The 20,403-nt window shown below is 45.1% G+C and overlaps 1 protein-coding gene across 3 annotated transcripts in view; it reads right to left on the bottom strand.

The window, feature by feature from the left end:
* Positions 1 to 20,403, bottom strand: part of CCDC138 (coiled-coil domain containing 138) — a 79,156-nt gene that overhangs the window by 16,060 nt on the left and 42,693 nt on the right. For all 3 annotated transcript variants that reach the window (XM_088445967.1, XM_088445965.1, XM_088445966.1), the window contains exons 7-10: positions 18,049 to 18,168; positions 8,746 to 8,823; positions 8,563 to 8,664; positions 6,916 to 7,056 (exon numbers count right to left, since the gene is read on the bottom strand). In XM_088445967.1, coding sequence (XP_088302093.1) covers positions 6,916 to 7,056; positions 8,563 to 8,664; positions 8,746 to 8,823; positions 18,049 to 18,168 — 441 coding nt within the window. The remainder of the gene's footprint in view (positions 1 to 6,915; positions 7,057 to 8,562; positions 8,665 to 8,745; positions 8,824 to 18,048; positions 18,169 to 20,403) is intronic.

Below are 20,403 nucleotides of genomic sequence, written 5' to 3' on the forward strand. Positions count from 1 at the left end.
TTGGATATGGGAGACTCAACCGGCTTTGCACGGGAACAATTTAATCTCACCACAGCCCCCTGCATCTCATAACCTACGCCATGTCACCACAGTCCCCTGCATCGCACAACTCACCAGTGTCACCACAACCTGCAGGTGCTGGGGCCCGGCCACTGGGATGTGCTGCGAAGGGCAAGAGGATCATGAATAAGAGATTTGTATTGCAGCTGCCATAAGTATTATCAGCAACACGTTCCCAGGGCTGGGGCACCTGTGCATATTTCCGCAGCCTCCATGCACACCCCTCCCCAGCTGCCGAACATGGCAATGAGCAATGTTCTCTTAGTACAATATACCATCTATTTCCTAGGCTTCCTGTTGAGCGTCCTCACCGTGGTGCCCCTGTCTGAGAACAGCACTGACTTTCATGGAAGGTGCCTTCTGTTCATCATGGGCGTGTGGCTGAGCGGGAACATCATGCTGGAGAGGGAGCACTTCATGGTGGAGGAATGGTCCGCCTGCAGGTTCAATGTAGGGAAGGACATCGGAATCCCATGGTTACTAACCATTAATGTTTTTGTTCTGATGGTAGTGTTTTTACCATTTGATAGTGGCAAGCATCGCACCGCCACCATTGAATGGAAATCATTCAATGGTGTTCCAAAGGTTGTTATCTTTTTTAATTACTGATAGCTTACCTCCCCTAGCTCCTTCCTGGCTACTGTGTCTGCATCAGTACATCTTCATGGCTTCGCTGGAGGCTGTTTCACACTCTCTGTCTGCCTCAGAAGTCGCCCTGCTCATCCCTGACTCACTCTCGTCTAGGCTGCTGCTATGCAACACATTTCTATCTCAGATTGGCTCTCAATGTCTCAGAGAGCCAATCAGAGCACAGCCCTCGACACTGCCACAGCGGTCACTCACACAGCACAATAGTTTTTTCTGTAACTTGCTTCATTTCAAGACTCAGGGCCTGATTCAGACCCGCTCGCGAGCGCTGAGCGCTCGCAAGCGGGACGATGTTGCCCAAGTGCGCATGCGCACGACGGAGGCGGCTCCGTCGTGCGCACGCGTGAGACCCGAATAACGACGGCCAAGCCGTCATTATGGGTCTCGCACCAAAGGGGGCGTGCTGTCGATGGTGATTGACAGCACGCCCCCTTTGGAGGGCGTGCCGGGGGCGTGGCTGCCCAGACGGTAGGCGTTCCCATGGCAACGCCTACCGTCTGGGGCCAGCCCCACTGACATCACTAGTGATGTCAGTGGGAGTGCTTTTGGCTCTGATAGAGACCAAAGCACTCCAGGACTTGCAGCAGCGAGACCCTACCGCAAGGGTCTCGTCGCAAGCCTGATGGTCTTGACCATCGCGACCATCATTTTGGCTGCTCGCTATAGCTGTGGGTGGTCAGTAGGCCGCTCCAAAAACTAGGAGGGACGGCCCTGATTCAGAGCGAGCGCTCTGTCAGAGCGTCTGGCTCTGAATCAGGGCCTCAGTTTCAGATTATTTGCTGTTTCAGTACCCTGACCAGCTCCTATACAGCAGCTTGGTGCAAGTTTTTTTTTCTGTCACTTGATTCCCTAAAATCGTCACTGCTCAGCTCCCTTTTGTCACAGATGAATGGTCCATACACATAAACCTTCCTCAACCAATGCTGTATAGAACAGTGAAAACCCCATCAAAATCAGTCAAGTGGTTCAAGAGATTAGCCCGAACGAACAGACAGACCCCTAAACCATGGAGTTTATTTTACATATATAGAGATCTATCTATTCATCCATCCAGTCTTCTATGGCTAATTTAATTACCATTAAGACTGAAGGGAAAATTTGTGGAAGTTTTCTTCTGTGTTGCAATCAAAAAGCTTTCTGTACAGAGCTCCATATCATAACTGAAAGTATTATAGGATCTTACAAAAAACCACGCCATCCAATATCTCTAAAGCCGCATACATACTACCTGATATTTTAAACAATTGCAGGATAACGATATCATTATCATTCAAAATATCGGCTATTGTTTATGCTAAAAGCGACCAGCGATGCGCTCTCCCGCTGGTCGTTAACGATAACCCCAGTCGGCTGTACATGCAGCCCAATCTGGGGTTATCGTGAGCAATGCCATGCTGCTGAATGCAGCATGGGCTCGCTCTCTCCCCCACCGTCGTCCGTCGCTGGTCGGCATCGTTAAGTGTATATACACTGGGCGATGCTGGCACCCCCGCCGGGCCTGCAGAGTACAATATCGCCGCATACACACATCGTGTAGTGTGTATGCGGCTTTAGACAGACATACTACCAATTGCTGTTCTCAGTTCTCACAATAATATTGTTGAATTTAGTAATCTTATAACAAAGAATGAATGGAAAAAAGTGGTTTTTTGTGACTCATGTTGCTACATATCGTCACTTACAAAAAATATTTATATTAAGGTCTATTATAGTATGACTGACAGTCCTACTATAATATGCATTATCAGTATAGGTAAAAAAAAAAAAAACAAACAAAAAAAAAAAAACACTTTTTCTTTAAGAGATGTAAATTATCAGTTAACCTTCTTAGAGTTAAGCTGCATTCACACGTAAAGATTTTCTGTCCAACCATCCAACTAGTTGATTGGCTGGAATGAAAATCTGGTAAGGAATGAAAGCAAATGACAATCAGCAATTTGCTCCCAAATGCCAGAAAATGGACAAAAACTGTTGTTTGAACAAATTGTTTAGATCAAACATTTAACAAACTTGTCTGACGACCATTTTCATCTGTTTTCTGGCATTTAGGAGCAAATTGCTGATCATCAATTACTCCCATACGTTACCAGATTTTCATTCCAACCAATCAACTAGTTGGATGGCTGGACAGAAAATCTTTATTTGTGTATGCGGCTATAGGACTCACCATGTAATTTGTAAAGCATGTGATTTTACTTGACAAGATCACTTTTCATCTCTCACTTGTGAATACTTACCTTAGGAATTCCATTGGAGATATATTATCAAGGAATGCTTCGCATTTGTTTCCAAGAACTTTATTAGTTTATTATTATTGTTGCAGTTCAGATTACTATGGCCATGATTTCCTATTGACAATCCATGGTATGACCCTCTCTACTCCCCATTATTACACCACCCCCTGACATTGTACAGCACAGTCTTTTGAATTTGGCACTAGAATGCTACTTAATTTGTTTTACTTTTAAGAAAACTGGGAGTGATCACCAGCAAAACATTTGGTACTAATAATGATATACATTCAGCTCATGTTCTTTCCTCCCAATGCATGACAGCACCAGTTTTCTATGCAGCAAGCAACTCATCTGGAAACCCACAGAGGTTACAGGCTTACCTTAAAAAGCCTGAAAGCACAATATTTGTTACATTTGGGACATGACTCATAATTGTCCAGTTGAATAGTGGTGTGTGTAAAATGGACACAAATCTGTGGTCATAATGTAGTCATAATCTCGACATCACAATGTCAACAATGATGTTGTGCACAATATTGACATGTCGACAAGTTCAGAATGTCGACATTTTCAGAATGCCGACATGTGAAATGAATACATTATGCACGGACCGGAGGGGAAGAGCTAGGGTTAGGCTACGGGAGGTTCGAGTTATGCACTTGGGGGAGGATTTAGGGTTAGACTGCGGTAAGGGAGGTTAGGGTTAGGGATTAGCGATACCTATGAAAGCACCAGAAGTCATCACATGACCCGGAAGACACAACAGGATCCGTCAGACCAGTCATACCTGGTAAGCCACTGCTAGACCACCAGCGATATTTTGTTTCATGTCCACACTTTATCAGTGTCCACATGATGAATGTTAAAGTGGTCAATGTTGACATGCCAGGCATGTGGACATTACAACCATGTCAACATTCTCAATGTCGACAAAATATAGCATACCTCCAATCTGTAATATAAATAAAGTATTATTTTTTTCTCTACATATCTGTTGCTGGCAGCCTCATAATCATGTTCAAGAAATAGGGAAATCAGTATCTAATTCAATTATTTATTAAAATGTAATAACACAAATCATATGTGCAGTAACAAATTATAATAACCTAATAGGCCAGCACTGCAGAAATACATTCCAATCTATCACCCCTCCAGGGGGTATACAATCTGGAAACCGGCTGCCTTAATACTGACAGCCGGCTTCCCGACTGTCATCCCGGCGAGGGTGAAATATCTAGACGCCTGTCATTTCCCCAACGCTGGGAGACAGGCGCCCGGCATCCCGATCGAAGGGATGCCGGGTGCCGCGAGCAGACAGCCGTGGGGAGGGGGGGGGGTGTTAGGCACCCCCCCGGGAGGGTTAGAGTTAGGCTAGGGGGAGGGAGGGAGGGTTAGGCACCCCCGGGGGGGACTTAGGGTTAGGCACCCCCCCGGGGGACTTAGGTGTAGGCAGCGGGGAAGGGGGGGGGTTAGGCACTTAGAGGGGGATTAGGGTTAGGCACTTGGGGGGGAGGTTAGAGTGAGACACCCCTAAGGAGGGTTAGGGTGTTAGGTTAGTTTATACTTACCTTAGCGACGATCAGGATTTCCAGCGCTGTCGGGCTTCCACTGCCGGGAACTCTGCTTTTGTCGGCCAGGCGCTGCCGGGAATCGAACCATGCAGGCGGCGGTATTTCATACCGATTCCCTCCAGGGAGCGTGTATTTAGACAACAAAAAGATCATGGCGTGACCACCTCTGGCGGAGTGGGAGCATAGCACTCGCACGGTGCCTTTTCATGCAACAGCTCTTCTGTGATCACAGGCAGGATGGTAAGCCACATACCCATTCCACCGGGAGCACTCTAATATCGATCATATACTCTATATTGGGCACCCCTTATTCATACTGGCTCACTTTTACACTTCATAAAAGGGGCAATACCAACGCTTTTCCCTTATTTCCTGCATATTTCACAGATGATGATAATACTATTGGGACAAGTTTCCAGTGATATCACAGCATTATGTGTATTGTACACATGCCTTCAGCAATTCACGAATATATGTATGCTTATGTATTTCACTATTATTTTTATTGCAATTAAGAGTGTATAGAAATGTTTTTATAGTTTTGTGAGTTGCAGAAGACCGTATTTGTCGAATGGCTTCAGCCTAGAGAGGATGAGGCCTACCCTTTCCCTCTAAAGTAAATAAGTGCGTGTCTGATGCAGCAGCCATCTTGTTTAATATTTTAGTTAAAGGTATGTTAGCCATTTTGTTTTAGCAATAGGAATTATTGGTTTAAAGTGTGTCAGTTTTAACGTGAGCAGACTAGTGGACAGCAAGTCTCAGTAATTATAAACAAATGATCTAACTGAGATAGCCTTTGTCTGCAATAGCCAGAGGTGAAGGCTAGATGAGCAATTATGATATGGGAACAGAAAGATAAAACCGAATAGTATCAATATTATGGTTAAGAGACACATAACCAATTAAGGACTAGTATGTACGAATATTAAATAAATTAATATTCCCCATTGGATTAGCTGGAGAAATAGACAGAAGAATAGTATGAAACTCCCGAGAGAGAGAGGGAGGGGGGAGCACTCGGGAGGAAGGAGGAGAGAGCACACACCGAGGGTGCTGGTGCCGTTGCCGTACGTATGTATGAAATTGGCTGACTGATGCTGCACTGGGTGTCACAAATTTAGTATTCCCTACTGCTGATAATATAATCTATGTCTTTTGCTGTAACTCTGCACTGGCAAAATACATGTAGTATTATGCTGTCTTTAAGTAAAAGCATTGTCATTTATTTTAGAATCTGTATTTGTGTGTATTATTTCATTATCCTTTATAACAAGTAAGGTTTGTAAGTAATCTAGAACACCGCGTTATCACCAGCTACTTTTACTGATACATATGAAACAATTATATTAATTCTGCGGACAGTATAATTAAATGGACAGTGACATCCTTGGAGGGACTTAGGCCCCGTAATAGACTTTGGAACTTTTTTTTGTCTAAATACACATTCCCAATACAGGTGATTGGAATTTATTACTGCTGTGCTGCTCTATTATAGTATGCCTGCATCGCATACAAAATTTGCAGTCAAGAAGTTTTTAATCTGACTTACAAGTTGTGAACATTTTTTGAATCATGCACTCAAGTGTACTTTAAGCACTATTCCAGCCTCTACCTATATATTGGTAATTTTCCTTAAATTAGTTTTCTTTGCCAGAGGATAATAATTCCTTAAGCATTGCAAACATCAGGGGTCTAACATTTGACAATGTATGTGCAAGGATACTTATGTGAAGGACAATCTAATTAACTTTATTATGGTTTTCTTATAGGTTATTAATACAACTTTTATTAGAAAATAAATAAAACCAGCACAGTGGCGCAATGGTTAGCTTGCTGCCTCACAGCCCTGAAGTCTTGGTTTCAGTTCTGACCAAGGCTCTGTGAGCAGAGTTTGTATGTTCTCACCATGTTTGTGTGAGCTTCCACCCACAATCCAAAAACATACAATTCACTTCCAACAAAAAAGAAATAACTATAGTGTATATGTGTGTGTTTGTGTACATGTGGTTAGGAATATAGACTGTAGCTCTATTAGAGCAGGGACTAATGTCAATGACCAAATACAGTACTCTCTGTAAAGCATCTGTGCTATATAAATGTTAATAAAAAAAAATCATTCTGTATAAAATAAAATAACATAGCCAACTACTGCAAATATGAAAACAGGTCATTCAAACCACTTTATGCCCTACATTAACTTGTTTCTTTATATGTTTCTAGAATTTACTGTGGCTCATAATATATGGGACACATTGGCATACATATATAAATAACTGGATAACAGTGAAACTTCTAAATGTTCAGGGGAATTTGCAAGCTTTGGAGAGGGTATGTGACAGCTAGAGCTTTGTTGAAACCTGCAGTTCTACATAAACTCCATAAAAATGTTGTAATACACATACCTTGGCATACCTTTCCTGAACATAGTTTGTGGGCAATTTATCTACATACAATGATTGATCTTGGCTTTCATTTTCTTCCGATGCAGAGAACAAGTCCATAAGCACAGTTAAGAGTTTGTATACTTGCATATTATTAGCAACCTGCGGAAAAGCCAACACGTTATCATTTGCATATGTGTTCTTTGTACATCAAAAGAGTAAATTAGGCAAATACACAGATGTATGTAACGTTTGCACACATGGGAGAGAGAAATTTTGAGCTTGCCTGATAATACTTCTATTTTGATGTAAAATGCTGCCAAAACCTGTTTGTGCTGTTCATAATGGACATCTCCAAACTTCTCATTACACTGTCTGATTGGACATGACACCAGTAATACCAAAAAATGCTTTAGAAGGTTTCACAATTTGGATATTTAGTAAAAGCATAAGTGCCAGCTCTGTGAGTGCATACGTCCCACAATATTTGTGTTGCCACCATCTATGGCTATGCATGTCATATAGGGTAGGGAGGGGGGCAGGTTCCCAGAGGTCCAACAGACTTATAAGGAAGGCTGATGCAGAGGGTCTACAAATGTGGCCCAAATCTCTGAAGCAATTTACTTTCATAAAAAAAAAACATTTTCAAAGCAGCAACTATCTTAAGAAACATGTGAATTGGCAACAATAGATATGCACCTTGACTGCGCATATACCTTCACACTTACGTCCTACTTGCTCCCATGTTTTTCATAATGTATTTGATTTATAACAAATGTATTCAATATTAGACATCAATAAAACTTCTTTAATAAGCAGAAACAACTCCTCGTCTTGTGTACAAAAAAGGTTTTGCTTAGACTGTAACAAACAGAATATATGCCCAGGCATTAAAGAAATAATCAATCAGCAACAGTGAAGAATTCGCAAACACAAGCGATTTGCTAGTACTAGATACTCTCCTCATTATCATCCACTGTCTGCATCTGCCCTGACACACTGCCAATAATACGGCTTTCTAAGGCGCATATGCTTCTTTATCCCAGTCTGCATTGGGTTGTAATTGAGTGATAATGCCCTTACTGTACTCCTACAATACAACAGTGCCGTCTCATTTATACAGACGCAAACAGGCGTAAGTGGCAAAATGGTGCAGATCTGCTTTGGTATATGTGCAGTATTTGCACCATATTGTGTACTTGCAGATAAACGTTTTTAACAAAAAACAACAAATATCTGAAAATGCCTATTACATATATAAATGTGCCTACCTAAGCACCAGTTCTAACACTCCCCTGTGAGAGTTGTAGTCTCCACTCTGCAGACTACAACACAGATGAAATGATTACTAAAAAGTAAGGTTAATTCTACATTTGGCCCCAAAAGATCTTTAACACACATCCTTATTTCCCACCTGAATTGCCAGAGCTCCTTAATCTCAGCTGGTAAAGCCCATAAGAAAATGAGGTACCCAGAAAGGAAGATTTGGGTGTACACTCCACCAACATCATACATACACTGATGTTCCAAATCCTATCCCCAATCATTACAATGCAAGGCATACTGATATTATAACTGACAAACAAAACAAAGCTAACTATGACGCAGGATTCATTTCTGTTTAACCAACCATGACAGGACAATGGCACCGACTTCGGCTCACTTTACCTTAGGTTTGACAGATGTTTTCTCAGCTCTCTGGGGCTTTGAATAACGTACAACCTGGGAAACGTCTTTGCATTTCTGTACTGCAATGAACGCCTGCTTTCTCTGGAAGAAATATGTGGCCCTGATTAACAACATGTTGGCTCCAGCAGCAACAGTATATATAATGGACTATGTGAAACTTACTTGCAAGTTTTCTAGACGGGACTGAACTTTCTTAGCTTGCGTCTCCAATCTCTTATTTTGCTCACTTACTTCATTCAGCTACATAAAACAAGTACAAATAACAAATGCAATATTTAAACCAGAAGAGGGCACAAGTGGGTATAAAATTACTTAAACTAGCAACCTTACAATGCAATGCTAACTTACGTGTGACCTCTCTGACAACTAAAGTACTGCACATTCACACATAACAGTAAGGCTGGGCGCACACACAACTAGGTATATCATTCAATCGAACGACCAACGATATATCGGTAGTGGATTGGCCTGGTCTTTGTAGTGTGTACCTAGCGTAAGAGACATACTAAATCCAGACAGATTGAAAACAGCCAATTTGTTTGACAATTCACAAGCAACTGCTGACATCACTGAGACATAAGACATAATTATGTATAAGGGATTTAGCAGACCGACATACACACCCATTAAAGTAGTCCATAAAACTAAAAAATATACTTAGTAAAGTATGCAGACATTTTAAAGCACAATTAACAGAGTAAGCTTATGGGTGCGGACAAGAGTGGTATTTTATGTCCCCAATTTTAAAATAATAATAAAAAAATGTTTTATTTTAATATACTACTATGGAAAACTCTAAATAAAAGAGTTAATAGACTGTTAGTGGCTTTCACTGGCTGCCAGATAAAATCTGCACTAAGAGCACAGCAAATGCATATTAACAACATTCCCGCAGCAGTGTTTGGCTGTGTGCATGTTACAAAGGTTTAGTTCTGTTTTAGTGCAATATGTAGGGTTGGATTTGTTAAGTTTTCAAGGTAATGTGTTGCCCAGCTGAAACTAAAAATGTGAACAAATTGAATAATGTGTGGGGGGAAAGAAATTTATGTATGAACCCTACATACATAATTGTGTATATAAAATAAGTGATATTAAAACTACAGTTTACACACTCTTTCGGTGAAATACTCTAAAAACTTAAGTTGGCCGCACATTACCCAATTAATACCCCTTTCAGGCATCTCGAGAATCCCGGGAATTTGGCCTGCCTCAGCCAAATTCCCGGGTAGCCAAGTCTGTCTGAAAGGTACCTAACTGGGAACACGTTCCCGGGTAGCCGCCCCTTCAATCGACCAGGGTTTTTCCTGGGACTTATGTCCTGGGAAATTACCCTGCTTCTGTCTGAATGGTGCTACCCTGGAATTTACTACTCCCGGGTAGCACCAAGCAGCTTTTAGATTGGCAGCGCAGAGCGTACTATAGGACGCTCTGTGCTGCTGCTCACCATCCCCCGCGCCGGTGGCTGTGGCGCTGACAACCGAGTCAGCGACCATGGCTTGGTCCTCAGGCACAGAGAACCCCAGCCGGACGCCGGGGACACACACCGGCGCTGGAGACTGCCGGTGGGTCGCAGCCACAGCGTGCTGGACTACCAGGGCAGGGGCAATTATTTATTTTATTAACTATTTTAATAGTGGCTGCATTTGGATTGGACGGCTGCCTGCTGCATGATGATGACATCATCAGCGGCAGCCGGAGAGGGGATAGGTTAGGAAGAGCAGAGGAGAGGCAGGTAATATTTAAAACTGAAAAAACCTGGCTTATGTCTGAAAGGGGTCTACCTGGGAATTTCCCGGGTAGACACTGTAGTGTGAAAGGGGGGGGTCTCGACCAAATACCCGGGAATTTGCACAGGAGAAATTTGCGGGTCTGAGCAGGAAATTTCCCGGGTCGTATGTCTGAAAGGGGTATAAGGGAATGATAATCGTGTAATGTGTGGTAGCAAAGATAATCGTCTAGTTGCTGACAAACAGATGAAAACAGTTGTTCCAACATGTTGATTAAACCTAACTAGTTTCAGTTACCCAACACAACCAGCTGATTATCTGTCCTGTGCAGGGGGAAAGTTAGAAGCGCTCTCTTAACTAAACGATTTTCAGCTCAGACGTATGCGGACAGTACCCACCTACTGGTCTGTTAATAAAATAAATAAAACAATTAAAAGAAATAAAGATCTGTGGGGGTCTTCTGTGACATCAGGAAATTGTTCAGTGGGACAGAGAAGTTGTTCAGTTGGCTGGTCTGATGCCAAAGTTGAGTAGTGTAGGAAGAACACTGCATGATTGTTTACCTAGTAAGACATGTTAGTTGGATAGTGTATGGTCAGCTTAGATTCAGGTCCAAATCCTGCTGCAAACAAATGTTTGGCATCAAAAAAGCACAACATATATGTATTGATCCACTGCACTCACCACTCCTAGATCTGGGATGCATGTGGTATGTGACCATTTTGTTTAAGTAAAAATCACAGAGGCTCTGCACTCACATAATAAAAGCATTGGTATTTAGGGCCCGATTCATTATGCATCGCTATTGCGATCGCAGATGCGGTGACGCACGCAGTCTCACTGCGAAAATATGCTAATGATTGCAATCGCAATGCCGTTGCAGCCAAACAGAAAGAAGCCCACTTTACCTTACACACATTCATAATACTTTGCAAGTCTGCAAAACCATCGGTAACATCGAGTACAACCGGAGCATCACGCACACTTGCACGAGGCCTAACCTTACTTAGGAATTGCTAACCTCATCGCACGCAGTGAAAGCCCAAGCTGCGTATGGCATAGCAATGGCTAAGTTATGCACGCCCCTGTAACAGTGTTAAAACACACTGGCATGCCTGCGTTTGGCTGACCACCCCCAAACGGTACTTCTTGTCAATCACTCTGCGATGGGTCTGCCTAGACAGTGCGATCACAGTCCGATCGCAGTGAAGTCCTCGTGCACTGTGATGCATACGCATGCACAGAATGCAACAATCGGCCGATTGCGTGCGTAATCGCAGTTGTGATTGGTACTGAATCAGGCCCTTAGTTCATAATTTGATCAAAAACAAGAGATATGGTAAGAACTTACCTTTGTTATCTCTGTTTCTACGAAGTCCATAGGGTCCACAGGGTTGACCTTGGGGTATAGGTTGGGAACCAAATCCGGGCACCACGCAGTTAAAGCTTTTAGCTCCCAGGATGCACTTGGGTCCACTCTCCCTATAACCCCGCCCCCCAGCCAGAGGCACCTCAGATTGTAAGTAGCCAAAGGCCGGAGGAGGAGAGAAAAAGAGAGAGAAAACTGGAACACTCTAGAACCATACTCACAGAAAAGGAGACGGGAAGCCGGTGACCAGTAACACAGCCCATATGAAGCCAGGTGCGTCAGGGCGGGCGCCCTGTGGACCCTATGGACTTCGTAGAAACAGAGATAACAAAGGTAAGTTCTTACCATATCTCTTGTTTTCTACTTCAGGGTCCATAGGGGGTCCACAGGGTTGACCTTGGGGATGTCCCAAAGCAGTTCAACCAAGGGTGGGGACGCTCCTGTGCTGAGAGGAGAATCCGTCGCCAAAAAGGAAGCATCCTGAGAGGCAAAGGAAACCAATGCCTAGAACCTTAAAAAGGTATGGACAGAAGACCACGTGGACACCTAGTAAGGCAAAACAGCCGAGGTGCCACGACGAGCCGCCCACGAGGGTTACACGGCCCGAGAAAAAAACAAGCCTCAACGACAGAAATGCCCACCCATGGGTAGGCCCCTGAGGAAGACATACGAGGCCATCCAGTCAACATTTCATTATAGGCCGGCCATCGTTTCCTGTTAAAACCAGAAACCGCAGACCACCAATAAGGAGTCCGCTTACCATAAGGAACTTGAACGGATCACATAAAGCCAAAGAGGCCGGACCACAGTCCATGAGGCCACAACAGCCGAGAGGACTGGGAACTGAATGGCCATACCATAAGTTCCAGAATAATATGGAACCTAAAAACCACTTTAAGAAGAAACACAGGGCGAGAGCAACTCACACCCTGACATGATGCCCTCCAGAAGAGGGAGCCACATGAGAACGCTCCCCATTCAGACACTCTCCTGGTTGATTTAAACACCCTGAGAGAGAGAGAGAGAGAGCTTAAACAATAGACCATGTAATGGCTATCACAACCAGCGGTTCCATTGACTGTCCCCGGAGGGAACAAAGAACCACTACTAACTCCCCAGGAGTCCCTAGGGAGGACAAGTGGAGACATAATCCAGAAAACACTCCAAAGGATGAACTGGATACCAGAGCGGAGCAATTCCATATCTTAACCATACCGACAGTGTAGAGATCCGCACTGTCAGGAAGGCCAGGCCAAGGGTGAAACCCAAGCCAGCTGGAAGGAATGCCAGAATATCTGGAAATCCTGGACACCGGAGGATCGTATCGACAGGTACGATACCATAAGAATTATGTATGCCACAGTCCGTGGCAGATCCCAGCAAAGTCTGGCCTATCTGCTCTAAACATCTCAATGAAGACAGAGCCAGGGAAGCCCGAGGACCACAGTAGGGGCGCAGTTAAAGACAAGCGATCCAGATCCAGGGAAAAACAAGGACCCTGAGACAACAGGTCCAGATAGTGAAGCAGTAGGAACGGAGCATCGAGGAGGAGACTCCGAAAATCTTAGTACCAGTGATGTCTGGGACGACCTGGAGCCCCCAGAAGGAAAGCCCCTCCGTCTCGAATTAAACTTCCGAAGACCTCGAGGAAGAAGGGAGACCGGAGGACACAGGTACACAAAGTGGAAGGACCACTTCACTGACAAAGAGTCACTGAAGGTAGCTTCAGTACTCCTAGAGCTGGACTGTAACACCGGTAATGTGTGATCGAGTCAGAAGGCCATGGGGATCAATCCCCTCAGGGAGGCCCCCTCTGCTCACCAGGAGTTGAAACCTCTCTTGGAGAAGAGACTAGTCCCCGGGATGCACGCCGTGACGGCTGAGGAAGCCCGCTTCCCAATGGAGAGCTCCGGGAATAAACACCGCAGAGTTGGCCAGGAGAAGACCCTTGGACTATGTCAGCATGGGTGACATTCCTAACATTGCCACCCAACTACCAGTGTTGCCTAGATGGAAGCCACTGTTGTGACACTGTCGGACTGAACCTATTCAGGTTTACCGTGACAAATGGGTTAGGCCAGAGTGAAAGTCCAAGACAGCTTAAAGTATCAACAAGGTAAGTGGCAGGGCAGAAGCGACAGACGTCCAACTGCCCCGAAATGAATGCGGACCAGACACTGTCTTTAGCAAAGAACACCCTGGACGAGATGGCCATAGCCACCCGGACAGAGACCAACTCGCCTCCGTAGAAAGTATCATCGTTCGAACAGCGATCCGATGGAAAAAACTCGATCCATCTGGAGGGGAGTCAATTATGGCAAGGCCTGGAATGGAACTGAGCACATTCCACCCTACCAAAAGGTAGACACTCTGGTAGACCGCGCATCACAAAGAGTAATGACATATGTCGACTGCGTAGATATCCGCACACTCGAAGTTGAAGAGTGGAGATCTTGTCTTACGCCAGAAAAATTCTCAGATTCTGAGAATCCAGCAGTGCTCCCAGATGAAGAAAACCCTGTGAGGGATGCAGGGAGGACTTTTCTGTGACGAGAAGAAGCCCCGGTTATCCTGACCTGGCGGTAAAGTACCTTGGTGATCCTGCTAAAAGTAGGAGACCGTCCAGAGAAAGGAGCATTCGGATACACTGAACAGGTGAACTGTCAGAAAATCCATAAAGCTGGTAAACCCCGGTGGAGTTGAGGACAGCCCCAAAAGGCAGAGCCCGAAACTTACAAGTGTTGCTGTGGCACAGCAAACCTGAACCCATGCTGATGAGAGGGCTCTGTATGTACCCGTAGGTACGTATCCTGAATACTCGGATATACCATAAAATCCCCAGGTTCCAAACATCGGATGATGGAGCATGGACGATTCCACCTGAGTCAAGGCACCGTTGGAATCTGATTCAGGGATTTGAGACAGAGTATAGGCAAAGGAGGACCAGTCGGTCACCGCCCCAAAAAGAAAGTAGAACAACCAGTCCCTCACTGAGATAGTGAGGTTGGCCGAAATAGCTCTGCTTACCACAAAGACTGTATAGCTTTCTGGGATTGTAAGGCCCTGATCAGTTCTGAAGAAGGGCCCGTGTAACAATGCCTGTGAGGAGGCTGCATGAGCAATGAGAGGCCGTTGAGAATCAGTACCTCACTCTGGAAATTCCCCAGATGTAGACCTGTCCCGTCAGGCTGAGGGTATATCCTCAGGTGTAGAAACAGGGTCGTCCGGAAGTCCAGGACTGCTCGGTACTGGATATGGTGGCCCCCGTGGAGGCCGACAGCCTAGGAAAAAACAGGCCTTTAGGCTGACCCTGAGGACAAAAAGACTTAACAGAGTTAGTCCGAATGTAGTGGGAGTAGCTAAAGACGGTATCTCCCCATTAGTGATACTGCCAATGATGCAACGATCTTGTCAAGGTCAGGACCAAACAAGAACTTCCCCCTGGAAGGAGTGTGCACCTCTGCTTTCCCATAACGCAACCATAGGGTACTGCGGCGGATACAGACGCCGCCGAAACCCTGAAAGTTAGAAGACCGGCATCCCATGAGGTAATCCCACATATGACCACTGCATATTTTGTGAGCGGCAAAAAGATATTTGAACCTCAGACGTGTTGGAGGGGAAAAACGTCACAAAAGCATCACCATTCGATGGCCATGGTAGGACGGGCAACAGGCCCTGAAAACGAGTACATTGATTTCAGGCAAAGTTACCACCTACGGATCCGTAAAATTCGTCCAGGCCGGGATGGGAGGCGTATTAATGCCTGTAACCCGATGATTAACATACAAATCCATCCCAGAAGGGGATTTCCATTACTTGTGAGGACCCTCAGGGAATGGGAAACAGGAGGCCTTTGTGACTCCTCGTATCTGGGGACAGCCAGACTCCCGCTATGAGATCCACCCGCTGGGCAGAAAACGGGAGATGTATGATACTGGTGCAGGATCGACATTCTCTATATCCAGAATGAGCCTGGCTACCAGCCCCAAAGCAGGGATAATAATACTTGAGATCGGCTCCCCCCCATGTGAGAGGGAAAGAGCCGAATATACCATCCAGTTCACGGCAGAGCCACTGGTCAGTAACCACAGGGCGTATATCACGCCAATTAGTATTTCGTATAAAACGACATCCACCAGGGTGGCCGTTGTGGTAATCCCTGCAAGGGGAATGACAGACCGATGTGGTATCGGAGGTAATTCATGTACTGTGAAAAACCCCGGCAGGGAGCGATAGTCTGTGACACAGGGGTAAATTGCAAGAAATTGCGAGATACCCCGAGTTCAAAAGGGCAGTATGGTGAAGTAACTCCAAGCGAGTGACGACAATGGGGCCCGCCCGGCGATCCTCAAAGGAGAGGATCCTGAGAAACAACGCCCTTTAAGGGGGTCGTGCAAGGGGCCCGGCACCAGATGGTGCCGCATACGTAAACCTTTCTGAGTTAAAATCCTCCGCACTAATTCCTGCAGGCTATGACTTGCAGGATAGCAATAATGGGTGCAGTATCGTGTGCAATCTCCTGGTCAGATATATCTGACTATCTTGACGGAAATATTAAGCAGCGCCATACCGGTCCTGACTGACGCTAAGATTAGCTGCAGGAACCCATTATCAGCGTACGCAACTCACAGTTCCATCTAAAATATGGCAACGTGCAGCACGCAACAGTATGTGACAAACCTCACAGATATTAACAAATATATATATGTGAGGTCTCAGAACCACCCCAGGTACACCTGTATTAGGGCAGATAAAGAAAAGGGATAGATATACACTGACAGGTGAGAGAAAAAGCAGACAGTCAGCACTAGCATAAGTCACATACAATGCAGAAAAATATATATACATACATAAGCATGACATATAATATACTGCACAATGTCGCTACATTCAACTGCCCAGATTCAGTGTCTGGGAAGGCTATAGCGCTGTGTACACTCACCCAAAATGGCCAGGTACGCAGGGGGACTGGGCTCACTGACATCCTAGGAGTTCTGCAGCACCACAGAGAGAAAATGGCCGCTGGAGACCTCAGAAGAAGCGTGGCCCGCGGAGGAAGCAGCTCAGCGACGCCAGACTGTATTATTGAAAGGCGCGCTGAGCTGAGGGGAGGAGCCGCTAGACAGGGAAGGCTTCCTCCCCTGGCTAGCAATTAACCCCCCGGGATGCCGGCTCCCGCTGCCGCTATAATCCCTGGTGGGCTGTGGACACGCGGGGTATGCCTCCATGGAGGGGGAGCCCGCCGCCACCGCTAGCGCCTCCGGTCTGTCCCCAGAGACCGGAGGCATAAGGCTGCATGTACACGCGGGTCACCGCAAGCGGTGACCACGCGACTTACCTGTCCCCGTCGATCCGGCAGCAGCCCAGGGATTCCTCCAGAGCCCGGCTAGTACAGACTCTGGGGTCCCGCTGCGATCCCCAGATCTGTACTGGCGTCGCAGCGCCAGCGGGGTGTAGGGGCGGCAGCTCAGACGTCCATTGGACAGTCTGATGCTGCCGCTCTGAAGAGTAGTAAAAAAAAAAATAATAAAATAAAACTCTTTTAAGCTTAGGGGCTGCTAAGCAGCCCCCCTGCAGTAACGGTGACCCGACTCCGGCCGGGCACCAACTTAAACTGAGGTGCCTCTGGCTGGGGGGCGGGGTTATAGGGAGAGTGGACCCAAGTGCATCCTGGGAGCTAAAAGCTTTAACTGCGTGGTGCCCGGATTTGGTTCCCAACCTATACCCCAAGGTCAACCCTGTGGACCCCCTATGGACCCTGAAGTAGAAACATTTTTTTAAATTAATCTTTTTGTGATCACATCTTCTCATGCACACCAGTGTTAGCTCATTTCAACCAACTTGTATCAGGTGTCCTCCTAGGTGTTTAATAACTGATATGCTTGGTGGACATCTCACCTTTAAAAGGCATGTGTGCAGGTGAACTTTAAACCAGGAACCATATCTTTAGTTTAATTCTGATGTGATAGAATTATAAACATGCCAATTGCTGAGTGATACATTAGGACTTTGGGGTCTTAGAAAATTGGGGTCCCTTTATGGCGGGCTGCAAGCTTAAATATTTTCATCAAAATAGCAATCTCCAGACTTTATTATGGCGAGTGCAGAGCCTCTGTCAGTAAATATATTATACACACACACACACACACACACACACACACACAATCTGCCCACTCTTTGGGAGGTCCGGGGGACTACCAGAAAAATCGTGAGTCTCCCGCACCTTCTGGGAGAGTAGCCAAGTACGAAATTTGTTAAGATTAGGTTTTCATTTTATCAACATGTATTTTTATTCTGAACTACCCATGAAACCGTTCACATACTGTATAAAACACAAAGTATTTACGGCAGATGGTTGTGTCTTGCCTGTTTTTTTAAGGTGTCATTCAAATCCTTTAGGGTATCAAATGAGGACTTCATCCTCTTGTTTTCTTTAATCTTCTCTTTGAGGGTGTCTGATACCTGTTTTACCTCTGCATCATGCTGCTGCAAAGAAAAAAATAATATATCCTGTGAAAAAGACCACTGATTGTCTGTTATCTAAAATGGCCATATCCAGTTAACTGCAATTAGCCATGGTTGTGTGAAAAGTTTACACTTGTGCAAACTATTTGCCAAATATGCGTTGCGAGATATGCTAATAGGCGTGCCTTTTCGCATGTGCGAATTCTTCATAGTCAAAAGCGGCAAAAAGATTTCACCATCTCAGAGCAGGTAAAAAGTTGTGCAAAACCCCTATTTATGGCAAAAAAATGTTGGGACTTGGTTCAGAACCCCTTGGACACCCCCCTAAGGACTAATTAGGCAAAAATTATTTTTTAATTAGCTTAATTAGGCCAATAACGAGAAGTCATTTTTGGGGTTAAAAAGTAAAGTTTTGGGAAATGGGTTTAAAGTAGTGGGATTGGTATTTTGGGGGGCTGTATAGATGGGGCAGGCATTTTTAGGATTGCAGGTGCATGTAACAGGTGTATTTTTAAAAAATTGTAACAAAAAATGCACTTTTAGAACACGAAAACCACTTACACCCATTTTAATGTACCCCCAATTTAACTACAGCATTTATTTTTTCCAAATAAATATTACTAACATTTTTTCACTCTTAGACAAAAATGCATATAACAGCTATTTGACACAATTTGAGAACCCCAAACCCTTTGATTATGGCCCCTAACAGACTTCTATAATGTTACCCCATCTAAGTTTACCTTTTTTGGGGGTACAGGCAAATTATCCCATTTTCAGCTGTACTTATCACCGCTAACGCCAAGGTATTTTTTCAGGCAAATGCCACATCACGTCTTTTACAGTAGGATTGCGCTAACAGCAGACGCAATAGACGCGAAAAGTGACACTTTCACATGAACAGTGCGCAAAGTTTTTGCATGTGACATTTTTTGCGTCTACTTGGATTAGGCCCTTAATGTTTATTAAACAAAACTTTGCCTAGAGTCCATTGTATTATAAAACCTGTATTTCTTCTTGACCAACAATTATGGAGAAAAAGGAAATTAAATAAATAATAGAGTAAGTTCAGAAGAAGCAAACAAAACAATAACATGAGGACACAGATGAAACCTGAAAAGGGAGGTGATCACCTTGCAAAAACAGTAATACTGCTTTTACCCCCAAATCCTGGGTCTGACCCGAGATTTGGAACATAGGGCCTGATTCAGAGCCACTCGTAAGCGGCAGTTCGTTCGCTCCGAGCGATGTTTGCCCAACTGCGCATGCGTACGGAACGTTATACGCATGCGCGAACCAGACAGTGCGGCCAAAATTCATGTGCTTGCAAAATAGTGAATGCCTGATAATTTGAGTGACAGAATGAGGCGTATGTGGGTGGTAACAGGGGAAGGTGCTTGAAAACGGGGAGTGGAAATCAGAACGCAGGCGTGCTTAAAGGTCAAAACGGGCGTTTTATGGGTGTGCATAATTAAAACAGCAGCGTCATTGACCACGTCACTGGGTCATTTTATAGCCAGAACTGCTCGCAAAATTGTGGTAGCAAAAACCGACCACAAGAATAGTGAGCAGTTCATACCCTGTTCGATGTACTCGATTAATCTAATAAATAGCGGACATGACGTAGGATGCGAGCGGCCAGGGGGCGTAGTTTCCCAAAAAACGACCGCAAGTTTTGTTCGCTCGTTCAGACCTAGAGGCGTCAACAGACCGCAAACAGCGAACGGTTCATTTGAATAGCCACCCCTATTTTCTGGACGAGCGAGCGCTAATTGCGTCCGGCTCTGAATCAGGCCCATAGCTCCAAAACGGGTCAATCCCAGGACAGACCTTATTTCTACTGCGGCGCCGATCAGGATTATTCCCTGATTGGTGCCGTTCATACTGCACATGGGTGGAGTGGCACACTTGTCCCTGCGCTGGGAGATAACATCATCTCCAAGCACTGAGAAACCCAGATTTCCCCATGCTGGAGCCGGGTCGAATGACCGGGGGGTACCAGTTTACACTGCAGGGTTTCACGGGTTGCTCCCATGTAAAACCCTGCAAGTTACCTGGGTTGGATCGCCGGGAATCCAACCCTGTCCCCTTTTACACCAGGGAGCCACCAGGGTTAACCCTGCAATAACCCAGGTTTTAGCTCTGTTGTAAAAGGGGTATAAGTGGCATACATTACATACACAATTTAGGGGAAATGCAAGGAACATTGATATGTCAAAAATGCTGATTTTCTGCCACAGGATTTAAATTCTGGAT

The sequence above is a fragment of the Taudactylus pleione genome, unplaced genomic scaffold (genome assembly GCF_031769625.1).
Source record: "Taudactylus pleione unplaced genomic scaffold, aTauple2 ptg000391l, whole genome shotgun sequence".
NCBI classification, from domain to species: domain Eukaryota; kingdom Metazoa; phylum Chordata; class Amphibia; order Anura; family Myobatrachidae; genus Taudactylus; species Taudactylus pleione.